This window comes from Centroberyx affinis, unplaced genomic scaffold (assembly GCF_046629955.1).
Source record: "Centroberyx affinis isolate AG114_WGS23_722 - 3 ecotype Tasmania unplaced genomic scaffold, CSIRO-AGI_Caff_v1 ptg002627l_1, whole genome shotgun sequence".
NCBI lineage: Eukaryota > Metazoa > Chordata > Actinopteri > Beryciformes > Berycidae > Centroberyx > Centroberyx affinis.
The window spans coordinates 41,089-62,809 of record NW_027280821.1 but is presented as its reverse complement, the minus strand read 5'-3'; the positions used below and the strand labels follow the sequence as shown (position 1 = coordinate 62,809).

The 21,721-nt window shown below is 41.3% G+C and overlaps 1 protein-coding gene across 2 annotated transcripts; it reads left to right on the top strand.

Annotated features, from left to right (window-relative positions):
• The first annotated feature begins 8,978 nt into the window (after positions 1 to 8,978).
• On the top strand, positions 8,979 to 20,190 carry dera (deoxyribose-phosphate aldolase (putative)). 2 transcript variants are annotated; one of them, XM_071534799.1, is made up of 9 exons: positions 8,979 to 9,100; positions 11,516 to 11,613; positions 12,322 to 12,469; positions 14,023 to 14,118; positions 14,261 to 14,395; positions 15,782 to 15,910; positions 17,176 to 17,288; positions 17,700 to 17,849; positions 19,631 to 20,190. In XM_071534799.1, exons 1-9 carry the CDS (start codon positions 9,070 to 9,072, stop codon positions 19,685 to 19,687), a joined length of 957 nt encoding a protein of 318 aa, XP_071390900.1. In that variant the 5' UTR covers positions 8,979 to 9,069; the 3' UTR covers positions 19,688 to 20,190. The 2 variants fall into 2 exon arrangements, with proteins under 2 accessions (XP_071390900.1, XP_071390901.1); XM_071534800.1 differs by lacking the exon at positions 15,782 to 15,910.
• Positions 20,191 to 21,721: the final 1,531 nt, after the last annotated feature.

Here is a 21,721-nt window from a genome sequence, read left to right as displayed (position 1 = left end):
CACTACTGAACTCAGACATCTCCTCAGTCATCATTGGAGCACGTGAGATATTTACTCACATGTCACTTTAAGCCACTGATTATTGCTGCTGATGGTTTTGCACCCTCGTTAGTTGTACTTATATTTTATCGGCAATTGTATTTTATTGCTTATAGCTTGTATATTGCTTAGATTCTGTACTTTTTAAGCTGATATTTTATATTTCTTATTTATTCTTTGTAAATGGGAAGTCTTTGTATATGTGAAGGTTTAATTCAATGCACTATTTGAGGTTGATGCAATTGCAAATTCGTTGTGCTTGCACAATGACAATAAAATTCTTGAATCTTGAATCAAGAAAGTAACTTTTGACTGCTCAAAAAGTCGCTAGATGACATCATATGCTAATTTACACATCAATATATTTGCTATAGTTCCCGCTCTTCGTGGAGGGCGGGGCTACACTATGTATGGGAAGCGCATCAGACCTCTTTAGATTAAACATGCAAGCCTAGTGCAAATCGGTATCAGCTGTACTGATTTGCCACAAAATATTTGGGGAGTCCACATTTTTTCACGTTTTCCAATGGTCGGAAAAAAAGGCTATTTGTCGTTTTTTTTTTTTTTTTTTTTAAATAAAGTCACCCTAGGGTCGGGAAAAAAAGTCACCAAGTTGGAATCAGTGGTTGAAATGAATAGTTAAACCACTTTGATGTCACTTGTTGTCTGTATTAGTTACATCTAGTTAGTATATGTTACTATAAATATGGTAAAATTGTAAATGTACAGTATACATTTTCCAATAAATGTGCACATTTACAAGTGGGGTGGTAAATGGAAACATTTCCCAAGGTAAATATGGTAATGCTTCTCAGTTAATATGACTGGAAAACACTAGTCACAGTACCACGGTTCTCTCACAGTACTGTCAATATATTTTGTTGTGGGTACCATGTCCTGATTTTATATATTACTGTAATCCAACAGTGGATGCACTAGCCTACACAACTCATTTCCACCCATGTGTAAAAAGATGTGGATCCTCTCAATTAAATTCTGTAATTGTGCAGAACTGTAGCGTTTGACAGCGTGCTCAATGTGCAATCACTGTGTTACAGATATGCAGTCAGCAGGGCAATGTGAGACTGTGACTAGCATTTTTCACTCACATTAACCAGGAAATGAACACATTTTCACATCAGAAAATATCTACATTTACTGTACTAACTCTGGTAAATGTGCATACCATTTTCCCACAATGTGCCACATTTTTGTCTGTGGTTGTTGTTGGTGGCATGGGACGATATGAAAATTTCATGTCACGATTATCCTGGCCAAAATAATTGTGATTCACGATATTATCCCGATAATCATCAAAATATGCTTAAAACTCTTAAAATGGCACTAAAACGTACTGGAATCACTTTACCTTACATTTTGTTAAGAAACAAATATTTTTATTGCATCATAGGACACATATCTTTTTTTTGTGAACATCCTTTTTAGTGAAAAACAAACAAGGACAGATTCAGACTCTCGCCAACACCCAGCAGGTAATCCAAATGAGAGAAAAAAATCCATTAATAAAAATAATCTACCTATCAACCTGATATCCAAGCATTCACATGGTTGAAAATAAATCAGGAAATCAACAGGACTGTACGTTAGTGAGCTAGACAGCGTTTTCAAGTCACTCGTGAGGATATTCACACTCATGTGAGGATATTCACGATTATCCCGATAATGGAAATTCACCAAAATAAAATTATCTTGAGTGTTTTTATCGCGATAAAAGATAAAATCTTATATCCTCCCATCCCTAGTGGTTGTAATGGATATGGGACACAAACTACAAATGAATCCTCATATTTTGTGCTTGATAACCTATTTGTTGATGTTTAATTCGCTAGATTTATCTTCTTTTTCACTCACTCTCCTCTCACAAGTTAGCTAATTAGTCCAGGAGAAATACATTTTGGTTTGCATGCTGTTGGCCACAGTTTCATTGGAATATTTAGAGTAAACTTCACACTGTAGGATCCAACATGCGTTCAGCTGGTGCAACAGGCTGCTGCCTTCAAAAGCGGGCCTTTGTTATCCCAGTATGGCAGGTCAGTGATCTCTGAAGAGTGCGCGTCGTGGATGAATGTGGGGTGTTGGTGTTTGGATGGAGCCGTCTGGATGTCTGGCAGTGAGGAAGCCCAGGATCATCAGGAAGGGGTTAAGGTTACATGTCTGTCTTTTAACTGCCTTATCACCAGTCTACACACTCATGCAGCCCCGCACACACACTCACGTGCACGAGGCACATTCGCATAAACGTGCACACGCAGGGACACGGGCACGCAAGCATCAGCAACATTATGGAAAAAGAAAGACACATGTTGTTTCCTTATGGGGTACACTGCAAAAAATGACAAGTTGTCATGTGATTTTATGTTGTTTCCAGACCTATGAAGCTTCATAGGTCTGGAAACCTTCTGATATTTTTAGTCAAATTATCTCACTGCACCGGCAGATAATCTTGCTGGTTTCAATACAAATATTTCACTTTATACATGCCAATATGACTTCTTTCAAGATAAAACAATGCTGAAAATCTAGAAACAAGAAACTTTCTCCAAGACAATTGCAGGTTTTCCAAGTAGATGTCCTGAAACAAGTTACATCACCCTGAAAAAAGTCAAATTTGTTGAAAGCAGTAAAATTATCTGCGATGTAAGATGCAGATAATAAGATGCAAGATGATTTCACAAAAAATATAAATCCTAAAATAAGCTTGATAAGTCCGGATACAAGATAGAATGACTTAACAAGTTTGTCCGTTTTTGCAGTGTAGAATGTGAGAAATGGCTATACTGGTTATGGTCACCCAGCAAGCATTTGATTGATGGTGACAAAGTTCAACACCAACCCAAATCAACACAAAATATGATATTATGGCACAGTAAAAATTCATTTCAAAACAGCTTTGGAAATTGTTTCGAACTGATATCAGAAAGATATTTAGGTATCTAAACTTTAATTTTGACACTATATTTACACAGGTAAATAAAAAAAAAAATTGGTGCAGGCCGTCCTATCAACATCCATTCACCATTTAAATGTTTGCTGGATACTGATTTGCCTCCTATCACCGTGAGAGGATATAACTGCTTCCTTTTCCATTTCCTCTCATCAGTCACACCCCTCCCCTCTATGTATCCTTCCTTCCTGGATGGTGGAAAAAGGATGTCTGACAGGCAGAAGTTACCTGAGGCGAGGGATGGGACATAACAATAAATGAGTCCAATCTCCTCTGATGCATAACGGATGAAACACAAGTGTGAAGTGTGGAATCAGCGTCTATCTCCAGAGTGTCTGATGACACTTCCATTGACCTGGATGAAGGGTGTGGTCTTCTGTGATCTATGATGAGTAATGAACCTGCGATGTCTTTGTCCTCACTTTGTCACCAAGACTGACAAATAACACGGATAGTATCAATAGAGATAGTAGCAATAGAGCAGTGGTTCTCAACGTGGGGTCCGGAGACCACCAGGGGTCCTTGAGGGCGTTCCAGGGGGTGCCCAGCAAATTGATGAATTGTTAAACTTCATTATTTTGTCATTTTAGAATGACTGTTTTGATCATAGTTTCTCTGTTATCTCTCTACCTACAGTACAGATAGTCATGGAATTCTGGACAAAATCATATCTGGCAATAAAAATATGCTCAGATTTGGGTCCGAGAGACAAAATCTCATCAAATGGGGGTCCGTGGCCCTAATGTGGAATAAATTAGGGGTCCAAAAAGGTTGAGAACCACTGCAATAGAGTATCAGATCTACGGAAGAGGATTAGGGCTGCATATGAAACATTTGAGGTCTGAGAATAAAGTCAGAATTCTGAGAATAATGTCAGAAATCAGAGAATAATGTCGGAATTCTGAGTTTAAAGTCAGAATTTTGTGATTAAAATCAGAATTCTGAGATTTTGAGTTTAAAGTCAGAATTCTGAGTTCATAGTCAGAATTCTGGCTTTAAACTCAAATAAATTTCTCACATGTGGTTCCAATCCTCTTCTGTACAGATCAGTGTAACAGCAAAACATTTCCTAAGTGACGCAGAAAAGAATCTGTGAATGAATAAGATGTCCGTGCCTTCTGCCACTATACTATTGTCCGCTGCAGTAACTGGATCCAGTGTGATTGCTTCAAGTAGCTGTTTCCTGGTATGAGTCAGGTGACATGAAAGACTCTCCTGCCTGTTTCCCTCCTACACACCCTGAAACTGGGTGGATGTTCACTTCTCTGGTTTCTATAGTCAGAGCCGACCATACGAACCTGCCTCTGCTCGGCGTGGGCGGCTGCAAGGTGTGTGTGTGTGTGTGTGTGTGTGTGTGTGAAAAAGCACTGCAGCAACGTATGTGGGAGGATTTGTGGTGTCTAAAGTATGTGTTGGTTTGAGTACAAAAATGAGTGTTTACAGTAGTAGAGGTCTTTGTGTGAGAGTGAGTAAGAGAGGGAGAGAGAAAAACAGAGGTGAAAAAAAGGAAGACGGAAGAACAGCGTTTGCCTCTTTTCTCCAAAATGTCAAATTTTCATGTACTAAGAAAAACAGCGTTGTTTTTAGCTTGGCGTCATGCATTTTTGAGGTTATCCAACCTGTGTTAAATCCTGCAACCAGTGCCTGCCTTTGCCTTTATAGGCATGGAAAAGGTCTTTGTTGATCCAAGAATTAAATGTCCTAAGACAGGCCTTTTGCATCTTTAAAAGTCTTTACCTAAATGGTAAGAACGAGGAACTTAATTTGAAAGATTTCCATTAGATGTTTTAATATTAGGAATGGGACGATATGCTTATCTAATGATATGATACGCAATATTTGATACAACCATGATACGATGTAATAAATAAAAGTTCAATGACAACAAAGTCTGACTGCAGAATTATGCTCATTTCTGAGCCACAAATATTTCCAGCGATGCCATTGGCTGCTAGAATGTAAACAACAATTTCAAAATATCATTACAAAGTGACAGTAATACAAGTTGGATGGAGAGCTTGTGAAACTGTGATGGACAAGCCGTCTCATTTGTGATTACTATAGCAGAATAACATGGAGCTAATATCGCGATTCATTTTTCTGCCCCACGATACGCATTGTCGCATATTTTGTACCGCGATATCCCGCTGGAGCCTATCCCAGCATGCATTGAGGCTCCCCGGACAGGTCTCCAGACCATCACAGAGCTAACACAGACAGACAGACACTCCCATTCCTACCTATGGGCAACTTAGAGTCTAGAGTCTACCTGACTGTGGGAGGAAACCCAGGAGAACCCAGAGAGAACGTACAAACTCCACGCAGGCAGGACCGAGAAGCGAAACCCCCCCAAAAATGAAATGAAAACATGGAAAATCTCGTGACAACAGCGATGTGTGTTTACAGTAGTAGGGGGACTGGTTTCATTGGACCGGATCGGCCAGTGGACATTGGGTGTGACACACGGATGCCATGCGGCTCGGTGACAGCGGGCCACTGAGTCACTTCCAGTTCCTGTCCCGTCCCCGCTGGAAGCTACGGTGACTCAGTGCCTCGTCACCCCGGACCCGGGACCCAGTCATCGAGGAACGATTTCCCCCCTCTCCCTCTCCCTCTCCTCTTCCTCCCCCCCCGCCCGTGACTCATTCTGGCTCGGGGTTTGCCCCCTTCCTCTCCTCCTCCTTGGCTTTGCAAATGACCTCAGTTTAATGAAGCACAGACTCGGGAGAGGGCAGACCGAACCGCATCTGCGAGGAACCTCCCTTTTTCCACTTGGCGCTTCAAACCGCCCCTGAAGTGGAGTAACTGTGCACCATTCACATTTCTGCGAGAATCAAAGACATGCGTTGCTATTCAGAGATGCATCTGCGAATTCTTTGGCAGCCGAACAGTAAGATGAGTCAACAGGACTCGACTGAAGGGAAGAGGGGAAAAAAAAAAGGCACATCCTCTGCGGATTTCGTGAAAAATGAGATCGCAATGCTCTTATGAGTCCTAGATGTTTAAACTTGGCAGAGGGAGCTTTTCCTTTTTGGACGGCTGTAACCTGAATCTGGTTTTGGGGGAATTCCGTCCCATGTGTCCCATGACAAAACACACGGGACACCAAAGATTAGAGAATGCAGCACACCCAAGGAGCTTGGCAGGCTGAGTATGATTCTTTGCAATTTTGCACAGGGTGATCACTCGCCGGCTATCTGGATGTATTACTTATCGAATCATTCTTATACTATTCATCCCGTGGAGTTTTGTTTATTAGATCTGTGTTCCTCCTGTGTTTTCTTGAGGAAAGGCAGTAGCAGTGCAAGGTGCACCATTCGCGAAATTCTAGTGTTATACTGCCATCTAGTGTCGGATCTGCACCTCTGCACCACCAGCTTTAATATATATATTTTTTTTAGAATGGAAAATGCTTCACCTCCCCTTCAGAAAAAGTTGGACAATTATGAATAAATCAACCTTGCTTTGTCTTATGAACAAAATGACACAACGTCTGCAGAGGAAGCAATTCAGACGAGTATCTATCACTTTGTCACGAGGTAAACAGATGTGTGACTCTGGAACTGGCTCACACGCGAGACAACAAACAATACCGGCCTGTATTTCAATTAGGTGTGTCTTATGTGTGTGGAAGAAAAAAAAAACAACATACATCGGACCCCGCAAACAAGCTTGAACCTCCTCCGCGCCGCAAAATCAGAACCAGACAAACAGGGAAACGAATATATATTTGCGGCCGCGTCAGACTTTCACAAAGACTATATAACATTACAAGGTCTCCCTAACATATGGCTCCATAATATTGTGGAGAGGCTCCATGGTAACGAGGCAGGGTTTGGCCCGGGCCTCGGCTCTCCCAGCCGCAGCTCCTATGTGCCTCTGCATAACTCTGGTATGCAACAATTACTCAAGCATGTAAAACCTCGCCGGGGTCAAGTCTCGCAAGCTTGATAACTACTTGCAGGGGAGACGGTCTATCCGTGAACACTGGGCCTTCTTATATGAGCTACGAGGTGAAGCCTCTCCGCTCCCCGTTGGAATGAAGCTGTAATGGTAGAACAAAGGCAGTTGTTAGTGCTGGAGAGTATAGGTTCATACTAACTTCAGAGTATGGAACTAACAGAGACATTTCAGCTTGGCTTCCCATTTGTCACGATGGCAACTGCTTCCAAGAATGGGAACAAGGTGTATTAAGACAGCGGTTCTCAACGTGGGGTCCGGGGACCACCAGAGGTCCTTGGGGGGGGTTCCAGCAAATGGATGAATTGTTAAACTTCAGGATTATTTCATTTACAAGAAGTTAACACAATTAGAGAATGTAAAAGAAAAGACTGTTTTGTGCATAGTTTCACTGTTATCTCTCTACCTACGATACAGATAGTTATGGAATTCTGGACAAAATCATATCTAATGATAAAAATATTCTCAGATTTGGGTCAGAGAGGCAAAATCACATCAAATGGGGGTCCGTGGCCCTAAAGTGGACTAAATTAGGGGTCGTTGATAGGAAAAGGGTTGAGAACCACTGTATTAAGACACACTTTTTGTTTTGACAATAAAACTAACTCACCCTCTGATTGTATCTGGTTATATTTGGCATTTTCTACATACAGTTGGTGTCACTGTACTGTGGTTTTGGCAACAGCTATGCTTCAGATATGAATCATAACAATGTAGGCCTGGTATATGCTTGTGCAGCCCAAAGCATCAAAATACAAATTTTGTGCTGTTTTGTTTGAATCTCTGAGGAAGAGGAAGCATAAAAAGTCAAATCACCATGCAAATTTGTAATTATAAATCTCATTACTGCACACACACAACTGGCATTTCATCAGCTAATCAGCTCTGTTTACAATGTCACTTCTCCATTTTTTCAGTGTATCAAAGTTGAATGTCTGAAGAAACGATGAGCTGAATGGTGATTGGTGGAGAGAGATGGGCGGTGACAGTGGAGGGAAGTCAGAGGAGAAGTAAAGAGGTATCACTTTGACTCTATTTCCAGGAACCACTAATGGGCCAGTGTCTGACGTAATGGAAGTGTAGTGGGATATGACTTTATGATGCAAATATTACTATTTAAGTAGTGAAATATGCACTTCTGTAGATATTAATGTTAAATGAAAATATGCTAACCATCAGTCTGTGATGTTCATTGCATTCCACGAGTTATGTGTTTTGTAACTTAACCTGTTAGTTGCACCAACTTTCCCTCACATGCCTCGTCTGCTTCTACTTCAGTTAATCATTTCCTACATTTCCCAGAATGCCTTTTGACATCCCCCAGTGTTTTAGGGTAGAGTTTTCCTTTAGTATTGTTAACATCGGGAGCTAAAAGCGACCGTTTTCGATGTGTGTATCAGATCGGTCCCTATGCTAACGGCTATGCATGCTGAGGGTTAAAGGATAACGCTGGTGTTTTATAATGCATTTCTTCAAGAAATCCCATGAAAATAACAAAATCAACAATACGTTTGCTCTACTCCCGTTACTCTCTGACTTCCCACGTTCTCTTTTTAGCTGTCAAACCGGAAGTCATTGGCTCCAATTGTAAGCTAAACAAATTTAAATACAGCTCACAAAGACATAGTTTCCATTTTAAAAATCGATAACTGTTACCATGAAAAGTCAGGCTATTGTAGTTATTACCAAATCACATCAAACGTGTTTACAGTCAGCTCATTAAGTTGTGGCATGGCTCTGTGACATGTTTTTAATAGTTTTTTTTATTACAATGGAGTTCTATGGCTGCTGGGACATGGCTTCATTGGGCACCGGCTACATGGACGAGACTTGTTTGCAAAACAAATTCATTGCTGATTTTGTTATTTTCATAGGATTTGTTTACGGTAAGAAATGCATTAAAAAACACTAGCGTTATCCTTTAACGCCCACTTTTGCAGACCGGAAGCTCGGCCAGTTTTTTACTGCGGAGTGATTCCTCTTCCTTAACACCAAGGATCTTTGTTGCAGTCAGGAAGCGGTGTGTGAACTGTCAGGTCAGCTAGCTGCGGTGGCTAGTTTAGTTTATGTGAATATCTGGACAATAATACAGTCTGTGCTTCAACATGTCTGCCAGGAACCCGGGAATGAAGCTCGGTAAGATAAATGTTCTTCTTGAGTAATATTAACATTGAGCTCTTCCTTCCTTAAAATGTATAGCTTACTAATGTCAGTTCGTAACCAAACACGTGTGGTCTTCTGGGATATTCCCTTGTTGCTTTACTTTACACTGTCTCCTGACCAAGATTAGCTAATAATTATGTAACGTTATGTGCACCTATCTTCGCACTCCAGTGTTTTATGTAAAATGAACTGAAGGCAGAACAGTCCAGTGGAAGAGCAAAGTACAGTGAATTTACTCTGCAATGTCGCTTCTTGTTCTTCCTGTCAGTTTAATAAGTAACATTAGCCAGGTAACTGACCTCAGCTGTTGGATATTAACACACTGTAACACACTGTAACATACTGTAGCATGCTGTAACAACACTGTAACATACTGTCATTGTGTAGGTTGAGTAGCTACTTTTTAAATGAGCTAGCTACTTTTTACTTTGCTTGAGTCGAATTTTACACCAGTAATTTCACTTGAATAAATTTCATAAAAGTAACAGCATTTCTACTGGAGTTGGCCATGTTGGTGCCCCTGACCGTACTGTAGCATATTGTAACATACTGTACCATACTGTAATATATTGTAATGTAGTGTACCATTTTTTTTTTTCACTTTCTTTATTGTACACAAGTTCATATACAAAGGTACAAACAGATACATAGACAATAGAGACAAAGATAAAAATAATAATAATAATAAACAAAAAACACATTTTACATTTTACAATGCCAGAGTTAATGTTATATGCAGCATATTATATTTGCTTTATAACTTTAAGGTCTTAATAGCTTTTTGTTTTTAACATTAGATAAAATGGTGCTATATTGTTTAAATTCATTAATAAAGTGCAGGAAAGCTGGCTTGGTTCCTGACCATTTTTTCTTACGAATATGGAATTTTCCAAAAATAATAAATAGTTGTATGATATACAGCATGTTATTTCCAATCTTATCTTGACTTAAATATAGCATTACATCAAACATATCTATTTCAACATTCATCTTAAGTTTCTTTTTTAGAAAGTTGGTCACCTCAATCCAGAACATTCTTGTATATATATACAGTGAAAAAATAGATGGGAAATACTCTCTTTTTCTAGTCCACAAAAATCACACTTATAATCAATATCCAGTTTGAATCTTTCCAACACATGTTTAACCGGATAAATTCTATGCAATATCTTGAAAGACACTTCCTTAAACTTGTTATTGATACAGTCTTTATCACAAATTTTCCATGCTTTTCCCCCACTGTATATCATAATGTAGTGTACCATGCTGTAGCATGCTGTCATGCTGTGACTGCATGACTGTCTAATTCAGTTCTCATGACAACCCCGGTCATGTGATTGCTAGTAACCCAACTGTCCATCAGCAAAGCATCACTACAGTAGCACCAGCTGAACATGCAGTGTGTTAAGCAGTAAACAATGGTAGTATACTGCTATTTTCATGTTTTTTCAGTCTCAATCTACTGTACTACGCATTTATGAAAAACCAGGAATGCAGTGATTTAAAAGGTTAAAAAAAACAAGGTGGAAAAGAAAGGCACTGTACCCGAAAGAGTGTGTGATAAGGCTGGGCCTTTCCTGCATAAGGAGGATAGAAAAAAGCCTATAAACCATTTTGACGTGCCTTGATGAAGACCTAGATTGTCGAGACAAGTCGGCAGCTATTTTGACTTCCACACACTTGTCCTTCCTTTACTTCAGAATCAGAATCAGCTTTATTGGCCAAGCATGTACACATACAAGGAATTTGGTTTTTCGTTGCTCTCAATGTACTTACACAGAATAAATATACAGCTAAAAACAAGGACAACAAGATGAACAGAGGTAGACCTAAACATTTAACTACTATGTACAAATATGCATATATATAAAAAGGTATATATATGTATATGTAAACAACACTAGGACAATAGTGCAGTGGTGCAGAGTACAAAAATGCTGGAATAAATATGGAGTTGTTGGTGTAACAGGTTACATTATATACATGAGTTGTTACACATTATATACATTATATACACATTAGAATCAGACACTGACATGGCCATTTTTCATTCGTTTTTTTGTTTTTTTTACACATTCTATTCATTCAATTGATCAATAATGGTTCAGTAATGGCTTTCTCGGGTTTCGGGTGACTGAAAACATGGATTTTTTGTGACATAAAAAATTGTCAAATATATTGAATATGGGCTCAAAATAGCAGCTATTGGCTGCTTCAGTTAAAAAAAAAATGCCAGTATCGGGCTTCAAAAACCCGTATTGGCCCACACAGCACAGCAGAGCCATTTGTCTTCTTGATGTAAAAGGTCGTTGAAGTCGAGCCGCGGCAGACGCAAAGTGAAAGCTGCTGTCTCTCCCTCCTCTAACCTCCCCTGGTTGTCTCTGTCAGACCTGGAGAGGGTGTCCAAGGTGAGAGTGAACACCCAGGCCGTCCTGAAGAGAGCGCAGCAAGTCCAAGGACGCAAGCTGGCCAAGAAACAGTGGCAGGTGGGTTGGCTGTATGGTCTTAAGAATACATATACCGGGACATGACACATTATGCAGCTTCAGTGTGAAGTAGGTCACACTGCTGAGTAATAGGAGAAAAAACATCCTTTCCACTGAGGCGTACAAAAGGAATATATTTTATTTTTCATTTTGGATGCTCCAAAAAAATGCATAGAGCTGCTGTTCAGAAGTGCTGTAGAAAACATGTCAATTCCTATTTATTGTATATATATATAATTCCTATGTATTGTATGATAATGGATATTGCCGACATGTAATATGACACACATAACACAATATTGATTCAGGCTATAGCCAGTTCATGAAAGGTTTTATATTTGCTGGTGTCTTGTGGCTCTTTCCTGGGAAAAAAAATCCTCTGTCGCACAGGAAGTGATGCGTTTTTACGTTTCCGGTTTGTTTGGAATAAACAGAAGAAGAACTGGGTAGTTAAGTATGAGCAGCGATAGCCACCATGTCTGAACAGGCAAAGAAAAGAGCGCCACCTACAGACACTCAACAAGCCCCGCCCACACTGTTTGATTGACAGGTGATCTCTGAGCGCTGAGCAACAAAGACGGAGACAAAATTTAGAAAACGAGGAACTCGAGGATTTACCGCTTGCCCCGATGTGTTTGCAGTCACATCACCTTACGTCCTCTCTCTCTCTCTCTCTCTCTCTCTCTCTCTCTCCCTCCCTCCCTCCAGGCCGCTTGGCTGCTAAAGGCAGTCACGTGCATCGACCTGACGACTCTCGCCGGAGACGATACGCCGTCCAACGTCCACCGGCTGTGTCTGAAAGCCATCCAGCCCGTCCGACACGACCTGCTCAAGAGCATGGACATGCACAACAAAGGTACCAGGAACAAACTGGAGACAGGAACTCCAGTCACATGACCTGGACCTGGAGTCACAGTTTGAAGTGCTTGAGACTTGACTTGACTTGGGTTCTGGTGACTTGGGACTTGACTCTGACTTGTACTCTGATGACTTGAAAAGGTTTCTAAAGTCTTGACTTGAGATCTTGTGTTTGTGGAAATGACTCAGATTGAAAGTGATGAGATTTGACTAAATTTAAATTCTGTTTTCTGGGTTAGGGTTAGTGGGTTAGGGTTACTGAAGTTGAAACTGATTATAGAAATCAAACTCATGATAATCATACTAATAACACACTATAATGCCATCATAATGCATTATAAGTATAGTTATAATCATGCATAGACAGTTATAATGTTTTATAACATTACTCATAATCTGTTATAAAGCTTTTTCATTTAAGTGGTAATGAAAAAGCTTTATAACAGATTGTAAGTAATGTGTTTATAATGTTATAAAACATAATAACTGTCTATGCATGATTATAACTATACTTATAATGCATTATTATGGCATTATAATGTGTTTTAAGTATGATTATAATGTAGTATAGACACTGGCTTCATAGAAAGTGTTACCAAAATTTTTCTTTAAGATTGATACTGGACTCCGCTCTGCTCTGACTTCTCTACATTTGGACTTGGGAGTTGACTTGAGACTTGTGCCTCAAGACACCTCTGATATTTATGAAATTCAAAGAGAGAGATTTACATTTCTTTTTGTAAAAGAGTGACTAGTACTCCTTTTTTTTCTCCATTGAAACAACAACACCAAACCAAAGAGCAAAATGGAGTTACAAAGTGATTTACAGATAATGAAACAAAGAATAAATAAAAGCCAACACGATAAAGTAAGGGGGCGAGACTCCAGGCTTGTTGAAAGGCATTCTGGGAAACAACGGAAATCACTAAACTCAAGTGGAAGCAGAGAAGGCAGGTTGAGGGAAAGTGGATACACCAAAAAAAAATCCATCACAAAATAACTCCTGGAATGCATTGAAATTGACAGGTTGATATATAGATTGATATATATAGATTGATATAGAAGTGATGATTCTGATTTTGCCAGCCAAACACAGGCCTAATCACCTTTGCTCTTCAGCCTAGACCAGTGGTTCTCAACGTGGGGTCCGGGGACCACCAGGGGTCCTTTAGGGGGTTCCAGGGGGTCCCCAGCAAATTGATGAATTGTTAAACAACTGTAGAAATAACTGTTTTGATCATAGTTTCACTGTTATCTCTCTACCTACAATACAGATAATCATGGAATTCTGGACAAAATCATATTTAACAATAAAAATATTCTGGGTCAGAGACACAAAATCTCATCAAACGGGGGTCCGTGACCCTAATGTGGACTGAATGAGGGGTCCTTGAGGTGAAAAAGGTTGAGAATCACTGGCCTAGATTGAGGCATAATAGGGTGTCAGGCCTTCTATTCAGTGCTGAATTCAACCAGAAGGGGGCGACACACACCGCTTTTTCACACGGGGTGGGTTTCTCACTCTCTGCTGTGTCTTGTCCCGTCTGCCAGGAGTGACCACCGCTGCGGTGTGTGTCTACCCGTCCCGCGTGGCGGACGCCGTCAAATCACTGAAAGCCGCCAATTCCGGTCTTCCTGTCGCCTCGGGTAAATCCACCTTTCACCAAATCAAACACTACGACGGCCCCACTGCTCCCCAAGCTTATTCAAAAATAAATCGGTCAAGACTGTTGTCGACGGCGTGTTGTTTTCTCTCATCCCTCGCCGGCCTCCTCTCCCCCCCCCTCAGTGGCCACGGGTTTCCCGGCGGGCCAGACGCCGCTGAAGACGCGTCTGGAGGAAGTGCGCGCGGCGGTGGCCGACGGCGCCGCCGAGATCGACATCGTCATCAACAGGACGCTCGCCCTCACGGGGCAGTGGGAAGGTAGGCCGGGGTTTATACGACCGGGAAGACACGAGGTGGTTGTCTCCATAGGTAGTATCTAAAACAGCTTGGGCTATAGCTATTTATGTTTTTATTTTGTTTTTTTGGGGAGGGAATTTTTGCTTTTTTATGTGGTAGTTAATAGTAGAGAGAAGTAACGCTTGACCAATCACAGCTTTTAATGTGCAACATGCATCCATGCATCCAACACAAAAGTCAAGACGGAGCAGCAGGCAGAGAATCCTCAGCAACCAGCAAAGTTTAATAGAATGTGCAGCAGTGTTGGAAAGGAAAATCCCGAAAATCCACTTTTAGGAAAAAGTTTGGGGGGTTTATCCCACTGAGCAAAAGACGTGTCTATGCTTTAGCTCTCATATAGCCCAGGATCATTACGGCTATGTATAGACCTATTTTAGACCAAGCAGTAAATACATTATTACAATGAATAAACATCTGTAAATACCAAAAATATGCACCAGAGAAGTCCTGTAGACTAGCCTACAAGATAATTTATCTGAGCACAAGAAGTCATTTCAACATTGCGTCTATGTGTAGCTCTCATATAGTCCAGGATAATTTTGTCTATGTATAGACATCTAATAAACTTTCACTATTCAACCTCATTTAAACTTAATTTAGTTAGACGGCTATGGGCCATTTAGACGTGTTTTAAACGTCTAATCAACGTAAAACTGCTCAGTGGGTATTGTCTGTCATTTGGAGATACTTCGCTTTTAAACCAGATGACGACAAACGATTACAATTAAAGTTTGCCACAGGATTGTAGCTGCGCCCCAAAGTAATAAAGTAGTAATTATAATTCATTCTTTTTGCAAATAAGGTCCACAGTAAGAGTAAGGCAGTAAGGGTGAAAACTAACTTCTAGCTGCTGCTACTTTGAGAAATACTGCACAGAAAAAAAGTGGAAATGTTGCAAAAGTGCAATAAAACAATTTTGTTTCTGGAAACCGAGACAAATAATCATGATTCATAACCGTGATCAAAATATTTATCAAAATAATTAGGATTATCATTTTGTCATAATCGTGCAGCTGACACTAAAGAACGATAACTTGCCCAATACTAATCAACACTAATCAAATTTTGAAAGATTCTTTCCATTTTTCTGGTTGTTTTTTTTTTTTTTACATTCAAGAACCCTATTTATTCACTTCAACCCAGCTAATGGAAACACACTTAATTCGCTTTTTATTTATTGTTTTTTGCACCGTTTCATTCATTTAAAGTTCGATGGAAACGGCCAGTGAGGTGTCTTGGCTGTAAGTGTGTATGTAGATTCGTTCGCTCTTTCAAATCTGACAGACGGAGAGACGGCTACTGTTGTTAAAGTTACATAAGTGCGTGTTCCGTGCCTCCCCTCTGCAGCCATGTACGATGAGATCCGTCAGTTCCGAGAGGCCTGCGGCGACGCCCACATGAAGACCATCCTGGCCATCGGAGAGCTGGGGACCTTCACCAACGTCTACAAAGCCAGCCTGGTGTCCATGATGGCCGGTCAGTCTCCCAGCAACTCCCTGTGGCCTGGACCGATCCAGCATTACCGATTATTGATCAGATTGTCATTTTTAAACCCAACACGTTCGATAAAGCCTGTAGATTTGGGACTGGGATTCAAGTCGAAATCCACTTTCCTAGTCTAGTAGTGTTTACTTACCACACTGAACAGTAGTAGTTCCCGGTGTTCTCCAGCTTGTGGCGCTGTTGCTCAGTTTTCTTTCTCTCTCGCCGTTTTAAGAGGCTAACCTGATGAGGAGGAACTCTCCCTCTCTCACACACACACACACACACACACATACACTGTACGCTTAACTAGCCATCACGTAATAAGCCGATTACAGAACCAAATTGTCAGGGGCTCTGATAGAGATCATTATTAAAATGCATTGCTTTTGTCGCCACACTCGCTCCTTAATCTCTCCTTGTTCCTATGAATTGCGTATGAGATTCCTGAAATTGAATGATAATTTCACCTATTAATCTCCGATGCAGGCTATTTTACTCCGCTGTTCCCCGGCAGTATCCCCCTGCCCACGCAAATGAATAGAGCTTCATTACCGCCACCCGCGTTTAATAACCGTTATCCATTATCTGGTAATTAAGACTCCCCATAACGAATCTTAAGGATTATGCCAGTTTGAGGAAGAGGGGGAGCGAGAGTGGAAAAAAGACCTGACTGGAAAAATACATAGAACATGTCTTTAATGAACTGGAAAATGTTCATCTTGTTCTGTTCAGTAATGAACAGTCATTATACACCAGGGAGGCAGAAGGGGTGATTTTTTTTTTTTTTCCCCCCTACCAGTCCACAGTTTGTGGTTAATCTATTAAAAGAGCGTCATTTCATCTTCTATTTTTATCAGGAAAGCTGATAAAACATAATTGCCTCTGAAGGAAGGGGAAGGAAAAATGAAGGTTTTTATTGATGAGCAGGCAGCCGCCCTCTGTTAGCCATCAGCAGCAGCATATGTTCTTGTCTGGCCGGGACCAGACTCGCAGAGTAATGCCATGTCCGTCCGTTCCAGAACTCTCAGACCAGAGACTCCCCCCCCCCCCCTATTTTGGCAGCTCATCTCGCGTCGAATCTTCCCCCCGCGCCCCGGGTTTGAATGCGCGGCGGCTGAATAGGAAGCATATCGACAGATAGAACGATAAACCGCGGCGCGAAAATGTCCGCCGGACCTTATTACACGCTCCCCGCTCTGTGTGGAGACCGTGTTGAGAGCTGGATGTCACCTTTTTTTTTTTTGAAAACCTGACAGGGTCGGACTTCATCAAGACGTCCACGGGGAAGGAGGCTGTCAACGCTACTTACCCCGTTGCCATAGTGATGGTGAGGGCCATCCGCGACTACTTCCTGTGTACGGGCCACAAGGTGCGGTACTGACTCACGCTTTTCTGTAGGAGCTGAATATTTCCTGGTTAATGAGGAGAGACGGTTCCATACGCTGTAGATCAACTGTATGGAACCGTCGCTTTGTTCTTGTTCTCTTTTCTTCCTTCTTCTTCTTTGATTTTTCCGATTCATTGGCTCCATTCAAGTACCCAGCCATAGGATTTTAAAGGCCACCGAATTTGAATTCCGCTCAATTCCAGGATGGGACAAATGTCAATTATGACAGCTAAATAACACGGTTACCCAATTGGTTTCTTACAGGGCAATTAGATGACGCTTAGTCCCTCGAAGTGGCGTGACAGTAACGATATAATGAGGGGAGTGTGTGTGTGTGTGTGTGTATGAAGCCTTTGTCCCACTGACAGAGGTGTGTCCCCCCCCCCCCCTCAGGTGGGCTTTAAGCCGGCGGGGGGGATCCGGACGGCCAAGGAGGCGCTGGTGTGGCTCAGCCTGATGAAGGAGGAGCTGGGCGACGACTGGCTCTGCCCGCACCTCTTCCGCCTGGGAGCCAGCAGCCTGCTGGCTGACATCGAGAGGCAGGTGGGGTATCCACACACACACACACACACACACACACAGTAGTAGTAGTAGTAGTAGTAGTAGTAGTAGTAGTAGCCGAAAGGTTAGTGAAAAAGGCTTGTGACTGGAAGGTAACCAGTTCAAATCCCTAGCAAAACATGGATGGGGAAAGTGAAAGAAAGTGAACTCTCTCCCCTTGCTTAAAGGAATAGTTCACCCAAAAATGAAAATTTTGTTATCATCTACTCCCCCTCATGCCAAATGAAACATAGGTGAAATGTGTTAGTCCATATAACACACAGGGAGGTTGCCAGCACAACTTGGTAGCAGCCTTCTCCAAAACAACTGAAGTCAATGGGGACCTGTTCTTTAGAGTTCCAAAACAAAAACAGCCAAACAATCACACTGTGAATAGAAAGACCTATACACCATTATTTATTGCAAATCAATCAGCTGTAGTTAAGATTTGCACTAAATGATGGTGTAAATATACTGTAGGTCTTTTTGGAACTCTGAAGAACTGGTCCCCACTGACTTCAGTTGTTTTGGAGAAGGCTGCTATGGAGTTGTGCTGCAGCCTCCCTGTGTGTTATATGGACAAACTTCACCTGTGTTTCAACTGGCATGAGGGGGAGGAGATGATGACAGAATTTTCATTTTTGGGTGAACTATTCCTTTTTAACATCTACTGCTGAGGTGCCATTGAGCAAGGCACCGGAATTGCCAACAAGACCGCGGTTGCACTGGGCAGCTCCCATTGGCCGGCAGCAGAAGACTATGGTCATGTGTAGAACTGTATCAGTGTGAAGCAGGGCGTTGCTAGAGAAGAGCATGGAGCTCTGTTGACTTTCCCTGAATAAATAATGGTTGAAAACACGCAGGCAGGGACACACACGTACTCACACACACACACACATTTGCAGAGTGTAACAGTGCAAAGAGGCCCTTTTAGCACAGGTCTCATAATTTAGGCAATTATGACTAAAAGCAGCACTTTTTGACATTGGCGATGTTTAAATATGACAAGACCTCACTAAACACGGGCGTTTGAGGCAGCCATTAGTCGCAGTCTTGTCTCATTTATTTTCTCTGATCTTCGTTGCTCTTAGTTCGAATTAGACTCGTTTTTTAGCACTTTCCAAACCAATGAATTGTGCACAAAAATTTAAAGGTGTTCCACGTATCATTTCACCATCAATACATCACTCCCACATTAATGAGACATAAGTATAATTACCGTAAACAAACGAGACCATAAGCGAGAAGATTGACGGCCTCTACGCTTCGTTTTACGCTGTGCGTCGCCGGGTCGGATTTTTGCGGGAAATCTGCTGGATTGCTTTACGGCACAAAAAGGCCGGGTCGGATTTTTGCGGGAAATCTGCTGGATTGCTTTACGGCACAAAACGCCGGGTCGGATTTTTGCGGGAAATCTGCTGGATTGCTTTACGGCACAAAAAGGCCATGGTCGGATTTGGCGGGAAATCTGCTGGATTGCTTTACGGCACAAAACCGTGCCGTAAAGCAGCGGAATTTGGCAGATGGTGGAAGGAGTGAAAGGCCGATGGGAAAAATGACTTCCAGCGTGTTTATCCTCTTCAGGGAGGGGGGGGGGGGGGGGAGGAAGCAACAGGGTTTATGGGAAATGTGGTCGGAATTTGGAGAAACACTACAGGCTCCCAATCTCCATCATGGTCTACAGTAATGTTTACAGTAATTACACCAAAATAATTTTAAATGGATATATTGATGATTAAAAAAGATATACATAACACCTTTGTTTTTTTTTCTTGTTCCTACAGATTTACCATTACGTGACTGGACAGTATGCAGCCTATCATGAGCTCCCGATGGCGTGAAGCGGCGGCGATCCCGTTTCCCAACGAGCCAATCAGAACCTCAAGCCTACCAAACCAGCCTATCGCTGCTCACGAAGCCTTAAGAAGCACCTCAACTATAAGTACACTGTTACCAGGCTCACAACCAGCGGTTTTGATTGAAGACTGGGGACCAATTTACGTGGCCGAGCCATATAGTACACTAATGTACTCACATACAAAGACACATTAAGATCTGTGCAGACAGCTGCTGCGTATTTGTTAGTGTTTTGCGCGTTGATATAATAAGCGAATATATCTCTTCTGTCAATCAACATGAAGGACACGCTTCGTTTTAAGTGAAGCGGCAAACAACTGTAATGACTGAGATTAGAGAGAATGAGGAGTTGTTAAGAAAATAATATATCAATTTGCCAGCTGTGTTTTCTCATTTAGACACTGAAATTGTTCTAATTCAAATGTACTACTTCTGGATCTCTCATCAAAAAACATGCTGTACTCGGCCGAAATGAATAAAATTCCGAACACAAATGCGTCTGTGCTGATCTCTGTTTAGTGAGTTGTGATTAACTTAATGCACGGCTACAACTTCCCCGTTCCCTTTTAGTTGTGGATGGTGGAAGCGGAGCAGGTAGCACACGGAGGCCTCCAGAGAGCCGGAGAGCTTCCCATCGCATCCCGGATGTCTTTGGCTCACGCCGCCCGTGTGATTTCCCGCGGATACGTTTCAAGTCTCCCACCTGTCCCGGCGATGCGTGCGGAATATGTTATGGAGGCTTCCTTTGGTCTTAATTTCATTAGCGGCGAGCTCCGCCAACTCGGAGAGTGTTGGGGATTAATCAGGGGTTAAGTGAGTTTAAATGATCTGATTGAACAGCTCACAAATTTGAGGCTTCATTTGAAGACGGAAAACTTTCTTCTTCTTCCTTTTCTTCTTTAATTAAGATATCACAGGCCTTGACCTTGACTGGAACAGAGGATAAATGAGTGAATTAATTGCGGAGGGAAGGGGGATGTGGGCTTTCAGGAGGGAGTGGAGGAAGGAGTTGGGTTGAAAACTCACGGGAGAGGGGTAGACTTCAGGACACCGGTGGATGGGATGGGAATGAGGCCATGCTCATTTTCTAATGGGTAGGTGGTGGTTTGGCAAGGTCAAAAGGACTTTCAATAAAGGAATAGAATCATTTTAAAGACAATGATTTAATGGACTTTGAACAACATAGTTTGGATTTGTGTATAGGAATAGGCCTGTGTCAGTTATCCATACTGATCAGAGGACAAATGATCTTAAAGATTTCAAGTGAATTCTTTTGAAGAGAACATTATATAGTATATAGCAGTGGAAGAGGATTAGGGCCACAATTCTGAGAACAGAGTCAGAATTTGAGATTAAAGTCAGAATCTCATAATTCTGAGTTTAAATTTAGGATTCTGACTTTATTCACAAAATTCTGACTTTGTTCTCAGAATTCTGAGATGTAAGGATAAAGTCAGAACTCAGAATTCTGAATTTAAACTCAGAATTGTGAGATTCTGATTTATTCTTACAATTCTGACTTTAATCTCAAATTTCTGACTTTATTCTCAGGAGTCTGAGATTAATCTCAGAACTCAAATACATTTTTCACATGTGTCCCTAATCCTCTTCCCTATTTAGGTCTACTGCATGGTATAGTTTTCTTATAGGCTGAATTTGCACCAATGCGACTCTTTCCAACTTTTTTGGTGTAATTTTGGGGTCTAATTTATATCTTTATAATTATATATTTTTTTAATTTTATTTGTATAGCCCTTTATCATAAGCATGTCTCAAATATACATACATCTCTATATACCACACTGCATATATACAAACTCATGGGCAATTTAGAGTCAGAGATTTGAACCCACAACCTTCTTGCTCTGACCCGCTGAGCTCTGTGTTTATATTGAGGAGAGTCAAACCGTTTATGATGCTACTTTTGGTGTAAAAAAAATATGTAAACTTCCACAGCATTACAGGAAAATAGTTTTTTTTTAGGCTGGATTAAAAAAAAAACACCTCTGTGTGAGGTG

Coding starts and splice junctions, on each gene's coding strand:
- dera (XM_071534799.1), top strand. CDS start 9,070: ATGTCTGCCAGGAACCCGGGAATGAAGCTCG. Junction 9,101..11,515: donor GAACCCGGGAATGAAGCTCG/GTAAGATAAATG, acceptor TGTCTCTGTCAG/ACCTGGAGAGGGTGTCCAAG. Junction 14,119..14,260: donor CGGTCTTCCTGTCGCCTCGG/GTAAATCCACCT, acceptor CCCCCCCCTCAG/TGGCCACGGGTTTCCCGGCG.